The sequence below is a fragment of the Gymnodraco acuticeps genome, unplaced genomic scaffold (genome assembly GCF_902827175.1).
Source record: "Gymnodraco acuticeps unplaced genomic scaffold, fGymAcu1.1, whole genome shotgun sequence".
In the NCBI taxonomy this organism is placed as follows: domain Eukaryota; kingdom Metazoa; phylum Chordata; class Actinopteri; order Perciformes; family Bathydraconidae; genus Gymnodraco; species Gymnodraco acuticeps.
The window spans coordinates 30,001-55,480 of NW_022991037.1; the positions used below are offsets into that span (position 1 = coordinate 30,001).

Genomic DNA, 25,480 nt, shown 5'->3' on the forward strand with positions numbered 1-25,480 from the left:
CACACACACACTTTATGTTAAAATGGAAATGTACATATTTATGCACACACATATTCATGGGATGACGTGCATTTACACACGACACATGTGTATTCATTTTTGCTTCAATGGCCCAAATGGTCAAATTCAAACCAGTTGAAATGATGGAGACATTATAAGAAGTCTAGGAAATTCACTGAAAGGAACATTCATTATCCTGCACAGGGATATGTGCATTTGTTATTGTGATGCATTTCCCACAAAGATATGATTTACTGCAGTCATTTTTTATAGATTTCTGCCAAACATTACGTCTGTGTTTTGAGGTTCTAAGGTTATTTTCTCTAAACCACAGCACACACACAATAGAGTGGTGCAAGGGTGAGTCAACATTTAGCACTTCCTCTTGGCTTCTGTTGAAGTCAACACTTTTTTGAGCGTGCTTTTGGTTTGATGCCTGAAAAATGGTCTGTGGGTGGTCAAAAGCTGAAGAGATCTTCCAACATGTCGGTAAATAGTACCCCACTGGTGAAGGTGTGAAGCTTGTGTGTGATAAAAACAGCGGTTGCTATCAAGTGACTAAACAAGTGTACTAAACATATAGAGACTAAACGTCATCGCGTTCAACATAAAAAAACCAATCATTGATTCAAGTTTTTATTCAATGCTTTTATTTATGTTTGATTTGCTAACACATAGAAAGGATGTAAAACAAATTGGAAAAGGTCACACAAAGTTTTTCAGTAGATTTGATCAAATTAACAGGAAGTTTTCTGTGTATGCCTCAAAGAACAGGACGTGTTGAAATACTTTAGTTAAAATAGTGCATTTTGCAGAACAGTTTTACAGAGCAGATTGAAACATTAACAGGAGGTTTTGCAGTGTGACTGGGAGTTGATCAAATTGACAGTAAGATTTGGCTGCAGTTGCTTAAATTGCCCAGATGATTTGCAGTGCACTGGCCTCGATGGACAGGACATTTGGCAAATGCAGTTGTTAAAATGAAAGTACATTTTGAAGTACAGATGCACAATTTGCACAACGTTTTGCAGTGCCGATTATAAAAAAAATAACAAGACATTTTGCAGTTCAATTGCTCAAATTGCCAGAATGTTTTGCAGTGTAGTTGCTGTTTGTACATCTATGTAACATCCCTGCAGCCTACATGTGATGATAGCTTAGCTTGTTGTGAAAAAAACATGTATTACTTGACCATGCAGCACAAGATTCATGTTTTAATAGCATTTTTACCACAACAAAAAAACCCAGGTGAGCCAAACATATTAAAAGAGGGTTTAGACCTCAGAGGGTTAAAAGAAAGTTTGGCAGTGTAGATTATTAACGAATAACAGGAAGTTTTTTGCAGTGGAGTTACTAAAATGAACAGGAAGCTGCAGTGCAGTTTGCGAACAGGAGGGGGAGTCTGCAGTATCATTTCCCCTGGCATTTCTACAATATTAAGCCTTACAAAAGTAAAAAACGAATACGCCAAAACAGTTACTCAAGTTATGAAGTTATCAGATGACAATGAAACTGTTTCCCTGCAGAAGAAACCGGACCGGAAGTGCCGTTTTCATCCTAATTACTGCTCTTCGCCTGCCAGGTAAACTATGTTCAGGTTTGTTTTGCTAGCTTTGTTGTGTGTTAGCTTGGTTAGTTAGTTAGTTAGTTAGTTAGTTAGTTGACTTTCTGAAGTGTCTAAAGGGAAATGTATTTGATGCATGAAGTGTAAAGGAGAGAATTTCTGAATGTATTTTAATTTCTGTATCACAAGTTGATTACAGTTAATTTTGTCGATTTCCCCGCAATGTTGCATGATTCAAGATTCAAGGCTTTATTGTCACGTGCACAGTAGCTACAGTGTAGATATGGCAATGGCACAGGCTCCTCCAACAGTGCAACATATAGAAAATAAAACAATGACAGAGTGGAAACATTTTCTCCAAATACCCTTTGATTTTGTTTTTGCTTGTGTGTGTGTTTCTTGATTTGCTTTGGGCCCACTGCAGTCTATTCAGTGTTTGGATTGAAGAAGTGTCGGCCTTGATCAGCTAACATGTCCTGATTCAATTCTAGAGAGTGCTAGCCTAAGGCCCCGTCCACACGGAGATGAAAACGAACCGATGTCGATATCAAAAAAGTCTTCCGTCCACACGGGATCGGCTCAAGAAACTTGTCCGTCCACACGAGACCGCTCGAACCCGCTGGAGACGCTGTAGTACATATGCCGGGCCTGTAAGTGGCGCTGTACTTCCGACACAAAATACACCAAAAGCAGCGAAGAAGACCCCCCGAGCATGGTTGCCTGGTTGCCCTTCTGTTTATTCTGGATTTAGCAATATGTAGTTCATGTAGTTCTCCATGTCCACTTGTTGCTGATTGGTTGTGGTAGAGGAGCTGTAGATTTTGCACTAACATCTGTAGCATGGTCAGTAGCGTCTGGAGCACGAACGCAACCCTGTGATCCGCCATTATTGTTGGCGAAACGCAGGAGAGGTGGGGAGAGGCGGGGCTATGACCGTTTAGGGCGTACACACAGTGCCGCAAGCGTTACGTTACCAAACCTTCCCACTTTGGGATGCGTTATCGTTTGAGGGCTCCGTTTCCATGGTTCTGTTACGGCCTCGTGTGGAAGAACCGTCCATACGATAAAGAACTAGCGGATAACACCTGTTTCGTCTCCGTGTGGACGGGCCTAAGTTTACTAATCTACTTTTATTGTGAAGTTTGAAGAATAGCTGTGTTAAAGCAACATGTTGCCTGCTAATGTGAGATTTTTGGGCATTATTGTGACACTAAAATGTAAAACAGGAAGCTATACCCGTTTAAATGTGCACATATTTTGATGTTTGGCTTCAGTTTCTTTTACCAATGACTTCGGATTTTTTTTTTTTTTATAAATCAATGAACAGCAAACCCAAAGTCATTTTTAAAACCTAAACTTAATCAAGCATTTGTGGTAGAAGATTTCACACTGTTGAACAGTTGTGGATATTGCTGTGAAATGTTGTACCAGCATATAGTTCCCAGAGGATGTATCCTAATGACTTATACTGACTTCAAGTTAGCATGAATCTAACTCTGGTTTTATCATAAAAAAACATCTTTATCTTGTTTGAAGAGGACACATCCTGCTGATGTTCAGGTGTATATTAGTAGTGTCTCTCCTGTGACATGTCTCCATGCTTTAATGTTCAAAAAGCTCTTTATTTCTCTCATACTGCCTGTGCTGCAGCACCTCTTTTCACCCTCTGTCTGAAACCATAGCCAAGTCAGTTAGCAGACCAGCTCTGTTGTGATTGGTCAACCTCTTAGAGATGTCCCGCCCCTTAGCCTATCACGTACAATGTGTTGGAGCCTAGCCAATAGAAGTGCAAGTGTTACATAGTGCTGTCTGGAAGTAAACAAAGGAGTGCAATGCAGGCGTTTAGGATGCATTCAAAAACCTATAACACACAGGAAACCCCAAAAGGCATGATTTTGAGCAAGGGAGAATAGTGTGGTCAGAAGCTGGGATGGGACCTTTGGCCCCTGTTCAGATTAGGCGTTGCAGCTAAGGAGATGTTAGTTTAAGTTTTGATTGAAAGAAACACCGTTGTACTGACTTAAGAGACATGTAACATGTTGTGAGAGAAAGAGAGGAGGTGGAGAGTAAACCCATCCTGCACTGAGAGTGATTGCGAGGAGGAGGGACAAAGAGAAATGAGAAGTGAAGGAGCGCTGAGGTCAGGACCCGGGTGCCAGGGAGAAGAGCCATTTCCTGTTGACCTCTGTCTGACCCCTGACCCCTGACCCCTCCCGCTCCAGGCCGAATGGGAGAAGGACGGGGGCGATGTAGGGTGGCAAAGGATGGAGTTATGTATGGATGTTTAACGTCGAAAAGGATGTCGATCAGAGAAGGAGGTGACAGAGAGGATGGGAGCTACAAGAAGACATTTTATGAGGGAAAAGAGGAGGCTTTGGTTTAGTTTAGACTTACTTAGCTGTAGGAGCCAAAATGTGTATTATGCCTGAGCTGTTTATTTAATAAAAATAAAGATATTGTCAATTACACTAATGCATGTATACAGGATAAATAATCGTGATCTCAATATTGATCGAAATCATTTTTGTCGTCATTTTGGCCTTAATCGAGCAGGATTTTGGTGTACTGATTGGTGTAGTTTCACTTTTCTGTAGCTGGAGTGTAAGTAAATGGTCATTGAAAATGGAAACGTGAAGGTGTGTGTTTATATTGCAATTTTAAGGTGTAAAATGACAGTTAAAAGTCACCATTAGCAGCGGAAAATCTACATATCTTTCGTCACCAACTGAAAACCCTCCTGTTTCTCTTGTACCTTGGCCATTTCATTACCAGCATCAACAGTATTTCAGCTTGTGACTGTGTGTGTGTGTGTGTGTGGGTGTGTGTGTGTGTGTGTGTGTGTGTGTGTGTGTGTGGTCTAGCATTACTATACTTGTGGGGACCTACATCTGTTTACATAGTCACGTGTGGGAACTGGCTTCCCTTATGGGGACAAATTGGAGGTCCCCATGAGGGGAATCATTAATTTTAGGGTGAAGACTTGGTTAGGTTTAGGATTAGGGTTAGGGTAAGGGTAAGGGTTAGGCATGTGTTGGTTACGGTTAAGGTTAGGATAAGTCTCCAGGAAATGCATGTAAGTCAATGTAATGTCCCCTGAAGTGATGTATACATGGTGTGTGTGTGTGTGTGTGTGTGTGTGTGTGTGTGTGTGTGTGTGTGGCCTAGCATTACTATACTTGTGGGGACCTAAATCTGTTTACATAGTCACGTGTGGGGACTCGCCTCCCTTATGGGGACAAATTGGAGGTCCCCATGAGGGGAATCATTCATTTTAGGGTGAAGACTTGGTTAGGGTAAGGTTAAGGGTTAGGGTTAGGGTTAGGGTTAGGCATGTGTTGGTTATGGTTAAGGTTAGGATAAGTCTCCAGGAAATGCATGTAAGTCAATGTAATGTTCCCTGAAGTGATGTATACATGGTATGTGTGTGTGTGTGTGTGTGTGTGTGTGTGTGTGTGTGTGTGTATGTGTGTCGTGTTAGCAAAATATTATTCCTGAACACATCTACTGTAGCGGTAACAACCACAAAAGCCTTTTTTACTACTTTGCCAGGCGCTTATTTTTCTGTTCTTCCCCATTTTCTCCAATTTAAGCTAATGTCAAAAAACCTTACAGATGTGTCGTTAAGACCAAAATAATCAATATTTAATTTGCCTCCTGAGATTTGAAGACTGCACTAGCCCATTTTGCTATTTCAATTACATTTTGAATAAGCACCCTAAAGAAACAACATTTCACAGTTTTTGTAAAATAAATTAATACATATTACCGTTTTTTTAATAACAGGAAATTATACAAAACAACCTTCCCAGTCGTCAATCAAACATATATATTTTTAACTAATATGTAATACTTTAATCCACAACATCTTCCTGGAGCAGTCTCACCACAATCTGCATGCTTTAGTTGAGTTTTATTAAAAATGTCTTTCATTTCAGTTTCTTCTATGTATAGAAATGTGTTAGCATTATATTAGCTATACCTCTCTATACACTCGCTAACAGACAACAAACCGACCGAATCAGACAAAAAACACAAACAGATGACAAGCGACAAGTCTTACAAAAAAAACATTTTAATACTTTAACGGTATTTCCCATAATCATTCAGAAATGTTTCAGCGTGGAGCCGAAAGGGAGCCGAATGTTTAAAGAGTCCTTTGGCTGCAGCTCCCCTCACACACACCGCTGTGACACAGAACAAATTTACTAGAAATGCTCATAGAAGATTGTGTGTGTGTGTGTGTGTGTGTGTGTGTGTGTGTATGTGTGTGTGTGTGTGTGGAAATGGCTTTTGTGTGTGTAGGAAAGACCCTAAGGTATTATGGTGATAATATACCTGTTGGCGTCTTAAGGAGGTCAGTGGTACGCGAGCGAGGCAGACTGGAAGTCATTCATAGTGTTTAGCGTCATGCTAAAGGAAGGAAGAGCACTAATATTTCAACGAGCACGCATAAATATAAAAATAGAATCAGAAAAAACAGCTTAAAGTAAAGGTGTGTGTGAAGGTGTGTGTGTTTGTCGTTGACAGTGTGCGGGAAGACGGGGAGTCGTGGAGAAGGCGTGCTCACAGGATCGTCCATGTTGCAAAATATTCATCGGTCTTCCTGTGGATCAGCAGGCATGATGGGAAGTGTAGTTTTAAAGCATGTGTCTCACCCACAGGACATAGTGGAGACGAGGGGAGGAAGCACTTCTACTCAAAAGAGGTATGGCTTAAACCTGTGGGTCCAGACTGTGTGTGTGTGTGTGTGTGTGTGTGTGTGTGTGTGTGTGTGTGTGTGTGTGTGTGTGTGTGTGTGTGTGTGTGTGTGTGTGTGTGTGTGTGTGTGTGTGTGTGTGTGTGTGTGTGTGTGTGTGTGTGTGTGTGTGTGTGTGTGTGTGTTAGCAAGCTACATTGAGGTCAGTGTCTTTCAGTGGGGAATGTAAACTTTCGTATCAATGTGTCGTCTTTTTTTTGTCTTCTTTAAATAGTGTTCAGTTCAGCGTCCTACATACATATATCTCACCACACACACACTCACTCATTCATACTGTCATTTGCCCTTACACACACTCTCTCTCTCTAACTCGCCCCACGACTAGTGTGCATGTATGTCCAGTCCCTGGGCGAGCAGCGGCTCTGCGGGGTGTGTGTGTGGGGGGGGGGTGCAGTAGCATGGCAGGGTGGGGTCCCGGGTACGGGTGGAGGGAGGAGCCCGGGTGGTGAGGGTAGCCTGGCTGGGACAGTAGAGAGTAATCACCCTGCAGAGAGGACATCCCCTGGAGACCTGGGGACACACGGAGGACAAGGTTTATTTAATGAAGAGTGGTGCAGAGATGATGGGTTTTTGTAGGCAGGAAGTTAGCATAGCAACGGCTTCCTCGGATAAAAGCAGTGGGATTTTTCCATTGGATTTTGGAATACAAGCTCTGTGGCAAACACACGTTTTGTTCACCAGGATAATCTCCACACATTTACAGCACATTTATAATCGTAGAAGTGTAAATGCAGGGCTCAACGCTAACTTTTAAAAGTGGTTGCCAGGCTGGCAACCAGGCATCAGCTTTTGGTTGCCAAAACTGAAAATACGGTTGCCATTTTTAGACACCTTATATTTTAAATAATTAAGATACTATACAGTTATACATCAACTTAATAATGAAAATGTGACACAAAAGAATGTTCAAATGCTTTACAATAAGTAATTAACACTTAATTGAAACCTAGGAAACTTGTCCACCCTCAATTGCTGGTAAAACACCAGTAATGGAGCTGTTGTGCTGTTCTTCACAGATCACTAGTTTCTTGGTCATCCGTTGTCTCCCTTTCAAATGTGGGTTGCCTTGACCTTTGTGCTGACCCCCACCATAGATCCACTGGCCCTTCAGCATCGAAGTCTTGGATTGGCCAGACTAATACATTTCTAATGTTAAATAAATGAAAACCATTCACAGTTAAGAATTAATTATTAATGCTGTAAATTACCTTTAATATGTCTAACTATATTTAAAATGTGTTACCTTTTTATAGAAGTGATTATATTTGTATGTCAATATTTTCCTATGGTAAGGTTTCGTTTTGCACTTTTATTTTGGAAGTAACAAGATCGGGACTCTTATTTTGAAGGTTTTTTTCCGGAAGCGAATGGACAACATTCCGTTTATCGTCCGGGTTTACCGTACGCTTTATCAGTTGAATCACTTTTGATCATTCGTTTGAGATGTTGACGGGTTGGCCGAACTTTTTACCCCACAGTCAAACAACTTAATTTGCCTCGCCATTTTTTGTAAAACAAACACACGGCGCACCGCGCACGCGAGTAAACGTGGATCGCTTTCTGGCTCCGTAATCACACCAATGCACGTGCAACTTAAGTATCAGGTTCCGACTGGTCACAACAACAATCAAATATCACTCTTAATACAACAAATAATTAACATTTATCTATTTTGGGGTGCACATTTAGCTGTTTGCTGTCCTTATTTCTTTATGTTAAAAACTGGTTGCCACTGATGGCAACCAAAGGCCAAGAAGTGGTTGACATTTTTTCTGAATGGTTGCCAATGGCAACCTGGCAACCGTTACTGTCGAGCCCTGAAATGCAATCTCCCGAGGTAAAAGTCACGCTATAAAGTATGACTTCATCATCGCTAAGCTAAAGGTGGCCATTTAGTAGTTTCATTTTCACTTGCATTGTCAGGTAGTTAGTACCGCTTTTTAATGACACATATAAGCTTCAGACATTCACCAGAGAACAACATCTCTTTTGTGATGCTGACTTATTGTTGTAGGTATTGAGCACTGTTTACCTGGCAACACGAGGTTTTAATGAAGAGCCTTGAGATTTTCTTTACCAACAATATTCTGCATATAACAGTAAAAACCTTGACATTTCTGTACCTGCTGTTCTGAGCCCGAGGTGAACCTGTCCGTCCAGTCCGTATCCCCCGAGAGCCGCTCCCTCTGGGCTGTAAGGACCCCCCTGACCTGTGGGACAACACACACCGTCACACACACATATACAACACACGCCGTCACACACACATACAACACACCGTCACACACACATATACAACACACACCGTCACACACACATATACAACACAGACCGTCACACACACATATACAACACACCGTCACACACACATATACAACACACCGTCACACACACATATACAACACAGACCGTCACACACACATATACAACACAGACCGTCACACACACATATACAACACAGACCGTCACACACACATATACAACATACACCGTCACACACACATATACAACACACACCGTCACACATATACAACACACACCGTCACACACACATATACAACACACACCGTCACACACACATATACAACACACACCGTCACACACACATATACAACACACACCGTCACACACACATATACAACACACACCGTCACACACACATATACAACACACACCGTCACACACACATATACAACATACACCGTCACACACACATACAACACACCGTCACACACACATATACAACACACCGTCACACACACATATACAACACACACCGTCACACACACATATACAACACAGACCGTCACACACACATATACAACACAGACCGTCACACACACATACACACACACCGTCACACACACATATGCAACACACCGTCACACACATATACAACACACACCGTCACACACACATATACAAACACAGACCGTCACACACACATATACAACACAGACCATCACACACACATATACAACACAGACCGTCACACACACATATACAACAAAGACCGTCACACACACATATACAACACAGACCGTCACACACACATATACAACACACACCGTCACACATATACACACACACCGTCACACACACATATACAACACACACCGTCACACACACATATACAACACACACCGTCACACACACATATACAACACACACCGTCACACACACATATACAACACACACCGTCACACACACATATACACACACACCGTACAACACACACCGTCACACACATATACAACACACACCGTCACACACACATATACAACACAGACCGTCACACACACATATACAACACAGACCGTCACACACACATATACACACATACCGTCACACACACATATACAACACAGACCGTCACACACACATATACAACACAGACCGTCACACACACATATACAACATACACCGTCACACACACACATATACAACACACACCGTCACACACACATATACAACACACACCGTCACACACACATATACAACACACACCGTCACACACACATATACAACATACACCGTCACACACACATATACAACACACACCGTCACACATATACAACACACACCGTCACACACACATATAAACCACACCGTCACACACACATATACAACACACACCGTCACACACACATATACACACCACCTGTACTCCCACACATATACAACACACACCGTCACAAACACACACATATACAACACACACCGTCACACACATATACAACTCACCGTCACACACACATACACACACATACACACACACACACACACACACACACACTTATAAACACCAACCTGAGCGATTTGACTGGTCGATCATCGGCTGCACTATTCTCCTCCTGGCGTTGATGAACCTGGAACATAAAGAGTGTGTGTTCAGAAAGCGAGATGGACGAGGCCGATGTTAATGAAGAAAAAAGGCTGACCGGGAGACTATTAACCTTTTCCATTTTACAACCACTTAACCCTTTCTGGGGAGAGTAAATCAACGTTAGGGCAGAGCAGGTATTGATCGCACTGTGATAATTGATTGATCGGGTCAGTGTGTGTGTGTGTTGTGTGTGTGTGTGTGTGTGTGTGTGTGTGTGTGTGTGTGTGTGTGTGTGTGTGTGTGTGTGTGGTGTGTGTGTGTGTGTGTGTGTGTGGCCTAGCATTACTATACTTGTGGGGACCTAAATCTGTTTACACAGTGACTTGTGGGGTCTCGCCTCCCTTATGGGGACAAATTGGAGGTCCCCATAAGGGGAATCATTCATTTTAGGGTGAAGACTTGGTTAGGTTTAGGGTAAGGTTAAGGGTTAGGGTTAGGGTTAGGCATGTGTTGGTTAGGGTTAAGGTTAGGATAAGTCTCCAGGAAATGCATGTAAGTCAATGTAATGTCCCCTGAAGTGATGTATACGTGTGTGTGTGTGTGTGTGTGTGTGTGTGTGTGTGTGTGTGTGTGTGTGTGTGTGTGTGTGTGTGTGTGTGTGTGTGTGTGTGTGTGTGTGTGTGTGTGTGTGTGTGTGTGTGTGTGTGTGTGTGTGTGTGTGTGTGTGTGTGTGTGTGCTGCAGCAGGGGTACAAATACAAACATGCAAGTTATCAAATTACTAAATATATCGTTTAACATGTTACACACACTTCCTTATTTGTGTACCGTGTGGTTCTATCTGCACAGAACAATACGAAAGAAGTGATTGATCAGCATGCTAGAAATGTGTGTGTGTGTGTGTGTCTCTCTGTGTGTGTGTGTTTTCCTGAGTGAATAGAGGCAGTAAACCATCTGATTATTGGACATTGATTTGCTATTCAGTTTTATGAACACACCAAGTGGATTTTACTGTGCTGTTGATCAGAGAAAAATGCTTAGCAGGACATTTCTTCTTCTGTTACGAGCCCCTCTCTAATAAAGTAGATTATAGCTCCTCTAAAAGTCGTGTTAAAGAGCCACCTTTTATTAAACTGACATTTATATGTATAAAATATCCACAATTAGGAGTTACCGAGGAGATAAATGTGACTCGTTAGATGCAGATGCAGTTTGTTTCCATCACAGCAGCGTGTTATTGACGTGTGGTTAAATTGAAAGTTGACGCTTTCCGTTTACACATGACAGTTTAACGGATTATGGATAACGCCGCGGGGCAGAATTAGTGTATTGATTGAGAGTGCACTGACCAGTTGTTGACCTGTAAGATGGTCAGACCCGTGTCCAGAGCCAGCTGCTTCTTCTGCTCCTCGGACGGGTACGGGTGCTGGGAGAGGACACACAGAGCGAGGGTTAAAGGAAGCAAGACAGTTCCTTTGATTTGATCAGAGTACTGCGATCACACGATTCTTTGGTACAGCTGCTCATGTCATCCGTCTCTTTACCAGTTCTTTGTACTGTTAACTTATTGTTTACGCATGTATTTGTATGTGTATATATGCATTTTTATTTGTAGAGATATATGTATTCTTGGCCCTTGTTGGTGTGTGTTTTACGATATAATGAAAAAGGGAAAGTACTGTGATTACATTACGGGATATATAATAATAATAAATTATATTTCTATAGCGCTTTTCTTGAACCCAAAGACACTTTTCTTATATCTTAGCCCCCTCATCAGCAATCTAAACATGTTCGTGCTTTTACCTTTTTAATATAATCCCCCTATGAATTTATTTTCAATTTATTAATTTAAATATTATTTGGGCAGTTTCTTATGATTAATGTTTTTTAAATAATATGTTTGTATTTATTTATTTTGTTATTTCTCCTTTCGTTCACGTAACAAAACAACTGATTTCTGATTTAAGGCATTTAACAATTTCCATTTGAACAAATGTGACTATAGCTATAAGCTTGGAATTCAACCAGGAACTACGTGTGAGCTACTGATTAAATAACACACGTGACAGAAAGCTGGATTTTGGAATATTGCAGAAAATAAGATCCAATACGTTTTGTTGAGCAGGATAATCTCCACATATTAGCAACAATTGTTATCATTTTTTTAAACACAACTGCAATCACCAGAAGTAAAAAGCTAACGTTAGGCTGTAGGAACTAGGCTCCAACACGATCACATGACTTCACTTCACCACCGCTAAGCTAAAGGCGGCTAATGTTAGGCGTGGTGGCGTTTAGTCGTCTCATCTCATTCACACTTTTATGACGTTTTCGGTCAAACACAAGTGGAGTATTTGCTGACCTATTTTACGACGTAGAACAAAATGTGAAAGCGTGGCTAAACCACTGACCTTATTTCAGGCATTCAACCAAAAATACATTTGGAAAAAGCTGATTTACAGGCGAGTGAACAAGAAGTGGTAACATGCCAACTCATTCCCCGGTTTTAGGACTCATTCTGCAGCTCTCTGTATGTCTATCTCTCTCACACACACACACACACACACACACACACACACACACACACACACACACACACACACACACACACACACACACACACACACACACACACACACACACACACACACACACACACACACACACACACACACTTACTGTATTAACTGGAGTGTAGCAACATTTGACCTGCCTCATTTAGCAGCTAATTACCTTGCCAACAATTACTCACTCCATTTCTATCACTTCCACAGTTACTCAAAAGCGAGCATATTCACATAATCACATAATCCCCTGATTTATCATTTCATTTAATTGACCTCCATTACACACTCTGCTCCCCTCTCTGATGTTTGGCCTCACACTAAATCCTCTCTGTCTTTTGTTACAGCTCTTTGGGTTTTAATTATTGTGGAAATTCATTGTTTTTATGAGTAATAATTCGTCTTTTATGTGGTAATAACCAGAGAGGGCAAAAGTACTCACATCCTTTACTCAAGTAGAAGCACAGATACTCGTGTTTAGAAATACTCTGGTGAAAGTAGAAGTACTGACTAAACTTCTTTACTCAAGTCAAAGTATGGGCTTTGAAATGTACTTCAGTAAAAAGTACCCATAACTCGCAGCTGTTTTAAAGAGTACCTGACCTCCCTTTATATTAATAGAACAATAATGTCATTGTTAGCTAATGAATGTTTCCATGCTGAACAACGGCAACATGACAACGTTTCCATTGGTCCCTCTTCTTTAGAGAAGACCAGGAAATGATGGATACACGGATCGTGTTCAAATCAATAGGCACGCAATGACTCTAAAGAATAATGATCACGCATCAAACACACATTCAGACTAAAGGAACCAGCTGTTTGGAAAATGAGAGAAGTAGAAAGTACAAGTATTTGAGTTCAACATGTAAGAAGTAGAAAGTACAGGTATTTGAGTTCAACAAGTAAGAAGTAGAAAGTACAGGTATTTGAGTTCAACATGTAAGAAGTAGAAAGTACAGGTATTTGAGTTCAACATGTAAGAAGTAGAAAGTACAGGTATTTGAGTTCAACATGTAAGAAGTAGAAAGTACAGGTATTTGAGTTCAACAAGTAAGAAGTAGAAAGTACAGGTATTTGAGTTCAACATGTAAGAAGTAGAAAGTACAGGTATTTGAGTTCAACATGTAAGAAGTAGAAAGTACAGGTATTTGAGTTCAACATGTAAGAAGTAGAAAGTACAGGTATTTGAGTTCAACATGTAAGAAGTAGAAAGTACAGGTATTTGAGTTCAACATGTAAGAAGTAGAAAGTACAGGTATTTGAGTTCAACATGTAAGAAGTAGAAAGTACAGGTATTTGAGTTCAACATGTAAGAAGTAGAAAGTACAGGTATTTGAGTTCAACATGTAAGAAGTAGAAAGTACAGGTATTTGAGTTCAACATGTAAGAAGTAGAAAGTACAGGTATTTGTGTTCAACATGTAAGAAGTAGAAAGTACAGGTATTTGTGTTCAACATGTGAGAAATAGAAAGTTCAGGTATTTGGGTTCAAAATGTAAGAAGTAGAAAGTAAAAAGTCGTCAGAAAAATAAGTAGTGGAATAAAGTACTGATACCAGAAACATGTACTTAAGTACAGTAACGAAGTATTTGTACTCCACTACTTCCCACCTCTGGTAATAACGTGCTCTCTCACCTGCAGGTGTTGGAAGAGCCAGGCTCTCATGATGTTGGTGGCCACTTTGGGGAAGATGCCTCTCTTCTTGTTGTTCCTCCGGTCTCGGTCCGAGTCGTCGTCGTCTCCGGTGCTCGGGGAGCCGTCTCCGTCCAGACCGTCGCCTGCAGAGAAACATCATATATCAAGGACTGTTTGACTCTTAATCAGGGTACAAGTGATATGAGCTCACAATTTCTGCAGATATGTTGTATTCATTTGTAAAAAAACAGTATATTTGTCCGTGTTTGTGCAGAGAAAACAACCCTTTTGAAGCTTTTCTTGTGGAAGTTATCATATAATTGCCCAGATTTGAATGCAAACTCACTCTATTTGTTATATCTATACAACAACATTCAAATAAAAGGTGTTATTGTCTTACTCACATAAGCTACCGTGTAGAAATGGCAATGCAAGTCTTCTGACCTGAGCCCCTCCAACAATTCACGCACTCTTCGGTGTTGATTCATTCAAAATGGCCATAACAAGTATTTCCACTTTGGAACGATCACTGCAATAATTATTTATATGTTTTTCTAATGCAATGCCTTGCCCCCCCCAAAAAATCCCATTTTGTAAATTCAAACATAATCTAGGAATGGATCACAATATATCATATTTTATTATTTATTATATTTCTTGCATTATTTCTTGATGGTCTGAATAAGCTGTTAAATACGTCGCTAGCAGAAGGCTTTGAGGAAACGGAAAGGCTGTCACCGCATCAATAATACCACTCGGAAACACTAGGGGAAACCTCCATTGCCGCTATAGTGTATTGTTTGCTCACATGTGCATTATTTCCTGTGTGTGTGTGTGTGTGTGTGTGTGTGTGTGTGTGTGTGTGTGTGTGTGTGTGTGTGTGTGTGTGTGTGTGTGTGTGTGTGTGTGCGTGTGTGGTGTGTGTGTGTGTGTGTGTGTGTGTGTGTGTGTGTGTGTGTGTGTGTGTGTGTGTGTGTGTGTGTGTGTGTGTGTAGCCTAGCATTACTATACTTGTGGGGACCTAAATCTGTTTACACAGTCAGGGACTGGACTCGCCTCCCTTATGGGGACAAAATGGAGGTCCCCATAAGGGGAATCATTAATTTTAGGGTGAAGACTTGGTTAGGGTAAGGGTAAGGGTAAGGTTAAGGGTTAGGCAGGTGTTGGTTATGGTGAAGGTTAGGATAAGTCTCCAGGAAATGCATGTAAGTCAATGTAATGTCCCCTGAAGTGATGTATACATTGTGTGTGTGTGTGTGTGTGTGTGTGTGTGTGTGTGTGTGTGTGTGTGTGTGTGTGTGTGTGTGTGTGTGTGTGTGTGTGTGTGTGTGTGTGTGTGTGTGTGTGTGTGTGTGTGTGTGTGTGTGTGTGTGTGTGTGTGTGTGTGTGTGTGTGTGTGTGTGTGTGTGTGTGTGTGTACCTATGTCGCTACAGTTGTCTGCTGTGCTGTGTGAAGGCAGGCCACAGGTGCCCGGTGTTCCCAGAGGAGTGGTGGCGCACTCATCTGGCTCCCGTAACCACGATGCATTCTGCAGGATGACAGGAGAGACATGGAGGACAGGTTAGAGGAGGAGGGAGAGGAGGAGGAGGAGGAGGAGGAGGAAGAGGAGGAGAACTCAGCCATTTTCCCCGTCTATCGTCAAAGATATGAAGTTGATTTCTAATCCTCGTCGTTATGTTTCCATCCCATACATTTATTTGACCAGATTCTCTCATCCTGCATTCATTAAGTCAGGCATCACACGGTTATTATTCACTGTGCAGCTGTGCAAGTGAAAGCTGGAGTGTCTTCTCCTAGTTGAATTAGTTGATAGTGTCGTGGACAGTCCCCATGGATCAACTGTCACAACAAACAGTAAATGGGGCAGCTTTAGCCAACATTGCTTATGTCCAGCTGTTGACCCCGGCCAGATGATAATAGACACCTTTTTAAAATCACAATACATCAACAAGCATTAGTTATAAAGAAAGGATGACTACTGCTTCCTGTTTGACAGGTTACTCTCTCGGCTCTCACCTGCTCCGACAGGCTGGTGCAGGACCCGGTGAAATCCTCCACGTCGGACTTGGAGCCGCCGTCCTTGTCGTCCATGATGAGGTCTGTGGGCATCTTGCCCTTCAGGCAGGTGATGTATCGATGGCAGAAGTTGTCACACAGGTCGTGGACCTACAGGGACAGATTTAAAGGTATGAGTGTATACTGTTAACAACACTTACTGAAAGGGTCCTGGTAGTGGTTGAACAGCTTGATTGTCATATGCAGGATAGCTGCAGCGTAAAAATATAATCTGAATCCTCAGCGCAACATACAATATACTTCAGACATAATATAATAGGATGATTCATAGTGCAAGTGACAATGGCTTGAGTAAAATGTAGTGCTGATAACATTTAGGGATAGTTGCATTTGTGTCCCACCTGTGACATTTCTCATGATCCATGCCTCAAATGCTAACACATGCCTTCATATGTTAATATACGTGACCTAAGACAACATTTAAATTAAGTTGTAGGAAAAGTGGTTTCAGTAGCTCTTGCGCAACCCCTAAAATGGCATTTTTGTCAAATGTATCATTACATTATTATTACATTACTTGTTAGACGCTTTTATCCAAAGCGACTTACAATTAGCGACTTACTCAATACTGTGGGCAATCCCCACAGGAGCAATTTGGGGTGAAGTGTCTCAGGGACACAACGACATGCTGACTGCAGTGGGGTTTGAACCTGTGACCCCCTGATCCGAACACCAACGCACAACCCACTGCGCCACACGCCTCCTATCATTTAAAATAGGCTTTTTAATTTATGTGTTGCTATTATTTTGTATCTATCTCCTGCAATGATCAAATGTGTTTGTATCAAAACATATTTTAAATAACTACATTTTCAATAGGAGTGTGTGCCTCAACATGCGTGCAATCCTGTTCGTGAAGACACTTTTGAAACTCTTTTAAAGTTTTATCAAATGTTCACTCTCAGATTTACTGAAAAACCAGCGAAACAGTGTTTTTTATTGAATAAATGTGCAGTTAAAATACAATAATCTTTTTTTTTTATCGATTGACATACCTTGATGTCAGACCTTCCTACGAGTCACACACTATTCTCCATACAAAACCAAATGTTAGTGCTTCTCTCCCACTCACCTTCTCTAACTCCAGTAAATGAAAGCGCAGAACTTGAATGGCCTGGATCATCTGTGGGAGAGGAGACAGGGGATTCATTATTAACTCGTATCCCACAATGCATCTGTGGTGATAAAAGCATATTTCGGTGTGATTTCAGTGAGCATCGTACCAAGTTGTCCAGCTCAGGATTGGAAGAAAATATGGGCTTCTCGGATCGGATCTGCGACACAAATTAAACATGATCATTAATCTTTATTTATACAACAACAACAACAACAACAACAACAACAACAACAACAAGGCAATGCAAAATGCTCTAAAACATTAGGATAAAGGGCAAAAGAAACCATTATAAAATGTCATTTAAATACATTTCAAGATTAAGAAGCTAAGAGATGTGTGTAGATTTGTATATTCCTCTTTAGTTCTAATTTCATAATAGTTTTTTTAAGAGTTTTTATAATACTTCTATTTTTTGTCCTTTTCTTACAATTTATTTTGTTTATGTATGCACCATTATCCCCAAAGCAATGTTCTTGTATATGTAAACCTACTTTGCAATACACCTGATTCTGATTTTGATTAAAATACAAGTTGAGTGTAAGAGATGTGAAAAGTTTAGTTGGATAGTTTTGACCAGATTTCGTGAGTCGATAAATCATTTTAAATCCTTTTTTCGTGCGGAATGACTTATTTCCAAGATATCTATTGGCATATCTCTGGTAAAAAAAATATTGGAATTGCTGTAGGATTCTTTCAACGAGTTCCTTGTAATTGGTTTAACCCTCCTATAGGTCAAAACTATCCAACTAAACTTTTCATTTCCCCCTTACTTTGGTGTTCGCGGTCAAATTTGACCGGTCCTGTTTTAACTGCTATTACATTAACACAAAAACCTTAATCATCACCAAATTTTATTTAACACCCTTTCAAACTGTACATATTGTATCAGACTACTGGTATACATGAAACACTGCAGTAAATATACAAAGAATAGACACTGAACATGTATTGCGTGTGCCAGGTGTGATCCATGTGGGGGGATGGGCACATAATGTCTGATTCCATAACAACATTCAAACCCCACCTGTTCAAACTGGCATTTTCTTTATAATCTGTACCCTGTGTCCTTTTGTGTCCTTTTGTGTCCTTTTGTAGTCCATTTCCTGTTGTTTGTCTCGTCTTACCCCGGCTGATACTTCACTAAATCCACTGTTATAATTTGTAAGGTGTAATTGTAAATTGTAAATCTGTAACCCTGTAAGGTGTCCTTGGGTGTTATGAAAGGCGCCCCCCAAAATAAATGTATTATTATTATTATTATAAGAGCGGGAAATGTATCAAATTGTTCTGTCTGTGTGTGTGTGTGTGTGTGTGTGTGTGTGTGTGTGTGTGTGTGTGTGTGTGTATGTGTGGGGGGGGTGTTTGTGTGTGCCAGGTGTGATTCACATGGGGGGATTGGGCACATAAGGGGGACACACATTTAGAGTGTGTGTGTGTGTGTGTGTGTGTGTGTGTGTGTGTGTGTGTGTGTGTGTGTGTGTGTGTGTGTGTGTGTGTGTGTGTGTGTGTGTGTGTGTGTGTGTGTGTGTGTGTGTGTGTGTGTGTGTGTGTGTTATCTGATCTGGATGGTTACTAATTCCTTTTCTTTATGGCGGTCATGTTTGACCTGGAACACCATGGTGTTACAAAGTTCACTAAATCATCCAAAATTCAATGAAAGTGTGATCAGCAATTTGATATGTCCAAATGTCTCCTGTGAAGGATATCATGAAGCCTTGATGCAATCGAATGTAAAACAAATAAGTTATGATCGATGAAAGTAGTAAATCGGTCAGATTTGACCCGAAGACAACAGGAGGGCTAAGAGATGCTACTCTACATTTTGTACTGAAAAGGTCTTTGTACTAATTTGATTCATTGTGGAGAATCGTGATTTTTACAGATCGGCTGTTTTAAAGGACGCTCACCTGCTTTGCAAACGCGGCGATGTCATCGTTGAAGGAGTCGGAGGAGCAGACGTCGCTGTGATTGGTCATGCTGTGATTGGTCATGCCGTGATTGGGCATGCCGTGATTGGGCATGCCGGGGAGGTGGGAGGTGGCCGAGAGGGAGGCGGAGTCTCGAGGGGAGCAGGTGGCGAGCTCACACTTTTCAAACACTAAGGCCAGCAGTGGAAACAGTGGGTGACTGTGCACACACACACACACACACACACACACACACACACACACACACACACACACACACACACACACACACACACACACATATACACACAAACAGTTAACATACTTTACATAAACACGGTAACAGTTGACATAATGTACACACACGATACATTCCCAGAAGGTGCAACAGGAAACTTCATAGCACAGTATTTATGAACAGCTGTAAACACATGTATTTTCATATTCAGTACACACATATCAACTCTCTGTTAATCTGGTAATGCTGCACAAGTAATGTTAACAACTATGGCACTAACAGGGTACATGAATCATTATTTCCACTATAGGGCTGCACAATTAATCTAAATCTAAATATGGACCGGTGCTATATTCATATCGCAGGAAGCATAACATTTGTTAGAGGCTAAATATGTGTTTACCATTTTGAATGAAGTAGCTTCAGTACGGAAAAGGACTAGGGCCACATGTGACGTTCCCTTTTTTGGATCTGGCCAAAAGGGATCTTTTTTTTAAGTCCTGAGATGTAAGTCAGGGTTTTGAATCCTGAGAAAAAGTCAGGATTTTGAGGGAAAAAAAGTCAGAATTCTGGAAAAAAAACCTCAGAATTCCCACTTTTTTGTTTAAATATTACGAATTAAATCTCAGAATTATAACTTTTTTCTCAGAATTCCAACTTTTTTCGCAGAAATCTGACTTTAATTTCAGGAGTAAAAAAAATGGTGGTCAGATCTAAACAAAAAAATTCCCATTTGGCCCTAATCCCTTTCCGTGCGATATCACAGTCTACACATGGTATTCTGTAGACCTCAAATACCATATTTGTTTGCTACAGATTCTCTTTAATATATCTTCCAATGCTTGTGAGAATAACGATGCAAAACTGATCTCCAATATCGTGGATCATATCGCAATTTCTATATCAGTAAATAATCAACTAGTTTTATTTTGTGTTTAGGGGTATCGTCCAAATCTGGAACAAACCCCCAGAAACCTGCAGGTCGGCTGTAACTCACTACTTTTAAATCCAGGCTGAAGACTTTTCTTTTTGCCGCTGCTTTTAATTGAACTATTCACATCTTAAACTGCGCTGTAACTTGTATGCATGTACCTGTGTTATTCATGTTTTATTATCTTTTAATGTTTCTTAATGTCTTTGATTTTTGTAAAGCACTTTGAATTGCCTTGTGTTGAAAAGTGCAGTATAAATCAACTTGCCTTGCCTTGCACACGTATGGGTTTCACACACTCTCTTACCCATAGATCTGGTCTTTGTGGTGTTTGAGGGAGTCTGGGATGATGGGGGGGCCGTAGTGAGGGGGAGGAAGCGTCCTGACATCGTCCGCGTACCCCCCCAACGACATGCCCTCCGACCCTGAGTAGTGCACCAGCTCTTCATACTGAAACACAATTAGACGCAAAAAAGAAAACATGAGACACGTTGGACATCTGCGCCCCTCTGACATCAAATCATATTTTATTACGCAGCCGGGCTGTCACCGCCAGGAGCTGCTGGGCTTTTATGTTAATGTGTCTGAACTCCTGGACACATTATGTACTGCTTTTTATTGTTATAGTTAAATAAGGCATGTTGTGCTTACTGCTAATGTTTAAAATCACATTATAGATTAGGTGTTTGAACAGTAAAATGTCACAAAGTAGTCAAATAAGTCCTTAAATATTTTTCTAAAGCCCATGTTGACATGTTACATTTTTCCAAAAAGTCAAAAAACCAATTATCTTTTTACTATAATAAAAAAACTATGAAAATCAACAAATATTAAGACTCAAGATCTGGAACGAATGCCTTTTGGGGTCAATGTCAACAATAAAACAAACATACATTTCTTTTGACCCCTATTATTATGTCTTATATTCACAAACCAATTCCAGGGTGTGTGTGTGTGTGTGTGTGTGTGTGTGAGAGATATGTCCCTGCAGTGTGTTGTACTGTTCCCTGGAAATGTGTGTGTGCCAATTCCTTCTTTGTTTTCCCTTCTAATGATGGATCATATGCTGCTAATTGTGCCACTGTGAGGCTAATTAAACCCATTCAAAAGGCATTTGGATAGCATCAAAAATGCAAATCAAGCCGAGATTTAAAATTCTTGGAAAGTCTGTGTGTTTGTGTTTCAGAAAGGGAAAGCGGAGGAAGAGGAAGATGAGGGGAAGAGTGTCGCTGCTAATATCCTCTCCTCCCTCCTCGACTTAGACAGGAGCCGTGCTGAGTCGTCGCTCACATCCCACTGTGACAGCCACACACACTCAGTGAGTCAGACACACATATGGCACACACACACTCTGATACAACACAGACATCTTGTACACAGCGTCATGAATATACATGTCTGTCTGCCTGTGTTACAGAGCTGCTAATTTGTGCCTCGCTGCAGCTTGTGTCTCCGAGGCGACGCTGCTCAGGTCAGCAGATCTGCTTTGTGCCGGATTAAAGGACCACTGGGATGACACACACACACACACACAACACCTGCTAGTCGACCTGAACACCTTTTTAACTTCTGTGTTATTTTAACCAAGCCATAAAAGTTATTATCTGCTTAGCGGTGTGTCTTTCTGTGGGCACTTTTCCCCAGACGGGCAACCACAAGAGGTTGTGGTTTCAATGAGTGTGTGTGACTGTAGAGAACATCAATGGCTCTTTTGCATCTGTTCTTGTTATATTCATTGCTATACTTATATTTTTGTAACCCTTTTTTTATAATGTCATCATTCCAAATGGCTCACAGAGAGGATATTTATCAAAAACTGTCAAATGTGGGATGATTTGTGTCGTTATTTGTGGAGAATACACTTAAATCACACAGCAGCAGTGAACCCCAACATAAATGTAATTATTTTTTACACTTTCTCTCCATGCTGACCTCTGGGAATTGAAATAAATGTTAAATTAAATCAGTCCTGTCCATGTGCCTGCATTGACCTCCTGTAAATCCCCCTGCAGGTCCCCTGGAGGTCTCCGGACCTCACTTTGGGCACCACTGTCCTAAATGGCTTATCAAATTGTTGTATTCCAGAGACCCATATGGCCACCGGGATCACAGAAAGCACCTGCTCTGAGGCCCAGGCCCCGGGACACCTTCTAGTTTTTATGGAGGCTGTGGCTATTAACACAATCACCGCTATCGGATTGCGCGTCTCTCTTTACGCGCGGCTCCTATCGGGTTTCTGTGCGTCAGGCGGATCAAAGCGCACGAGCCGAGATGACAAATTCCGCGAATTTTTCAACTTTTTCTAAAAAGTCACGGAGCGGGTAAACAGCGTTCAGATGTGGGTAATTGTTTTATTCCAAAAGGCCTAACAAGCGTTTTTTCAGGCAGCTTCAGCTGGGAACACACGAATAAAGTGCAGCTTTGTAGAACTGGACTGACTCATAAGAAAAGGCAGGAAATGAAGACGAAATTGCTCATATTTCAGACTCTTTCTTTTTAATAAACCTTAATTTTTAATAAAGAAACACGGCTCTGTAAAATCTACATGTTTCACTTTCGTCGAAAACAAGGGCTCCGTTTCTCATGAAAATAAGCAAACTAATTCCTCCGTTTTCTCAGTGCACCGATTTAGAAAACGGGAAATTAAATGTGCTTTTGCTTAAAAGTTCGTAGTTGTTTCTTCACGTAAATTAGCTAAACTTAGGTTGCAACAAACTAACGGAACGAGCGAAAGTCTAAAAAAGTAATCACACATTTGTTGAAGCTTACAGTTTTTCTCAACGGTTTTTGCTACAGGTTTGTAACATGAATAACTCCTGCACTTAGCACTTAACAAAACAATCAACAACTGGACTTTCCTACACAAAATAAAACTTTAAAACTCTAACAACAAACTATCACTAGACATGCATTTCTTAAAACGTCACCATATGTTCTTTTTTACAGCCTTATGAACATCGAAAATAAAATGTAAAAAGTTTAGTGGCTCAGTGAAATACAGGCCTAACATCCTCACTGTTTAGCATGCAGTCATTTTCCTGTGGCTGTTTAAATAAACACCCAGAAAGTATTTTTACTTTTACCAGCAATGAGCTATTTTATTATGTATTGACCCCACGTTTAGTTTAAGCTGTTGAATGGATTAGCTCTTGTTTGTGTGTATTGCACAGTTCCTCTTCTCCTATAGCTCGTTATTCTCTGCTTGTATACAGCAGTGATTTCCTATCACACTGCACATGTCTTATTGCTCTCATGGACAATTATGTATCTGTTTCCACCCCCAGCATGCATGCAGAGCAACACAAAAAAACTCGCCTACTTCAAGCTCTCTCTGAATGACCACTCTAACCCATGCGTGCCATCATTACGCCTGACTGACATTGCACAATACATCTATATTATTCTCAGAGGAGGGAGAGATATTAGATCTTAGAACATGTCCTCGTTAAGTGTTTTCACACATTGCTGATATCTACATTGCATGTTAAATACACAACCTAGCCGAGCTCCAATGCACGTCAATTAGGGATTATGCCTGGTCAAATTGTAACTTTGCAGCACCGTAAAGCGCTTACAAATACACACATATATAAGGAGCATTTATTTTAGTTTTCAGTGCAAAAGAAAGGCATGTTTTGCATGTTGTTGTTCCCTAAACATGAAGTCCATGCCAGTGCAGTCCACTAGTCTGTTTCCAGCGGGCCTCGTGTTTTTATGGCTGCTACACCCGAGCAGAGAGCCATCAGTGCATTGAGGATTCCCAACATATGCCCCCATTATGATGCTTATCTAATTAACCTCCTCTCTTTTGTTATAAAGGGTGTGTTACTGTATCCTGCCACAATCTGGTGTAAATCATTATCATTTGAAAAAGAAAAATCAGCAAAAACATACCCTCTTCTCCATGCGACCCGAGAGCCAGTCCTACACCGGAGAAGATGATGCTCTGCTCGGCTAGTCCAGCGAGCTTTCTTCTGGTCCTGGAACTAAAAGTAAAAAAAACATTATTGTTTTTATTGCATGAGGTTGTAAACATGATAATCATGCACAAAACGCATACAAACAAAAACAATACTGTGGTTAGAAAAACAGTGAAGAGCTGTGTGTAATGTGTGTGTGTGTGTGTGTGTGTGTGTGTGTGTGTTTACTCCGAGCCCATCGCGTTTTATATTACAGCATTATGATGGGAGATTTGATGGTCCTTGTTTACACTGGTCGATGTGAGCGTAACGGTTCATAATGCACTCAGCGGTAATGAACGCTGTACATAATAAAGCTCGCAGCCTATTATTGGTTTATGTTTCCGGTAAACGGTGTAAAAAAATGTCCCACCGAGAGGGTAAATATCCAGTCCTGTTCGGGTCGGTGTGGTCCGGAGCTCCGGGAGGATGTACCGGTTCCTGCAGCTTCTCGCCCCCGCCTGGTGCGCCTCTCGCTCCGGGTCGGGGATGCTCGGTTTCACGGGAGGGTTTGTGGGCAGAAAGCGTCCCTTTCAGCTTTTTGGCTCCTTGTGCTTGCTGTCCGCGCTGCATATACGGCGACAGGCTGGAATATGTCACGACTGGATAGGGTTTTCTGTCTCAAGAGGAGAAGAAGAAGGAGGAGGAGGAGGAAGAGGAGTGGTGGTGTTAGTGGTGTGTGGGGAGGTTTCCGAGGGTCAAAACGCGACGGGGTCTCTTTGGCCCTCCTCCCTCCATCCCTTTACTCCTCCTCCTTATCACACACACAAACACCAGAGAAGAAGAAGGAGGACCCCCTCGATAGTTTTATCTCGCCTCTCCTCCGGGCTGATATCACTCCTGCTGCTGCATCTATCGCCACTTTCTCCAAATCCCTGCCTCGGCTGCACCACCGTTATCTC

General features: G+C 41.3%; 1 protein-coding gene across 1 annotated transcript; it reads right to left on the reverse strand.

Annotated features, from left to right (window-relative positions):
• Positions 1-5,615: 5,615 nt before the first annotated feature.
• meis3 (myeloid ecotropic viral integration site 3) lies at positions 5,616-25,256 on the reverse strand. Its single transcript, XM_034236451.1, is given in 14 exon segments — positions 5,616-6,707; positions 6,709-6,830; positions 8,444-8,530; positions 10,131-10,189; positions 11,495-11,571; positions 14,350-14,492; positions 15,770-15,878; positions 16,367-16,516; positions 17,499-17,549; positions 17,650-17,700; positions 19,451-19,670; positions 20,927-21,069; positions 24,514-24,605; positions 24,952-25,256. Coding segments are annotated over 13 exon segments (1,290 nt in total). The 5' UTR covers positions 24,526-24,605; positions 24,952-25,256; the 3' UTR covers positions 5,616-6,641.
• Between the last annotated feature and the right edge of the window lie 224 nt (positions 25,257-25,480).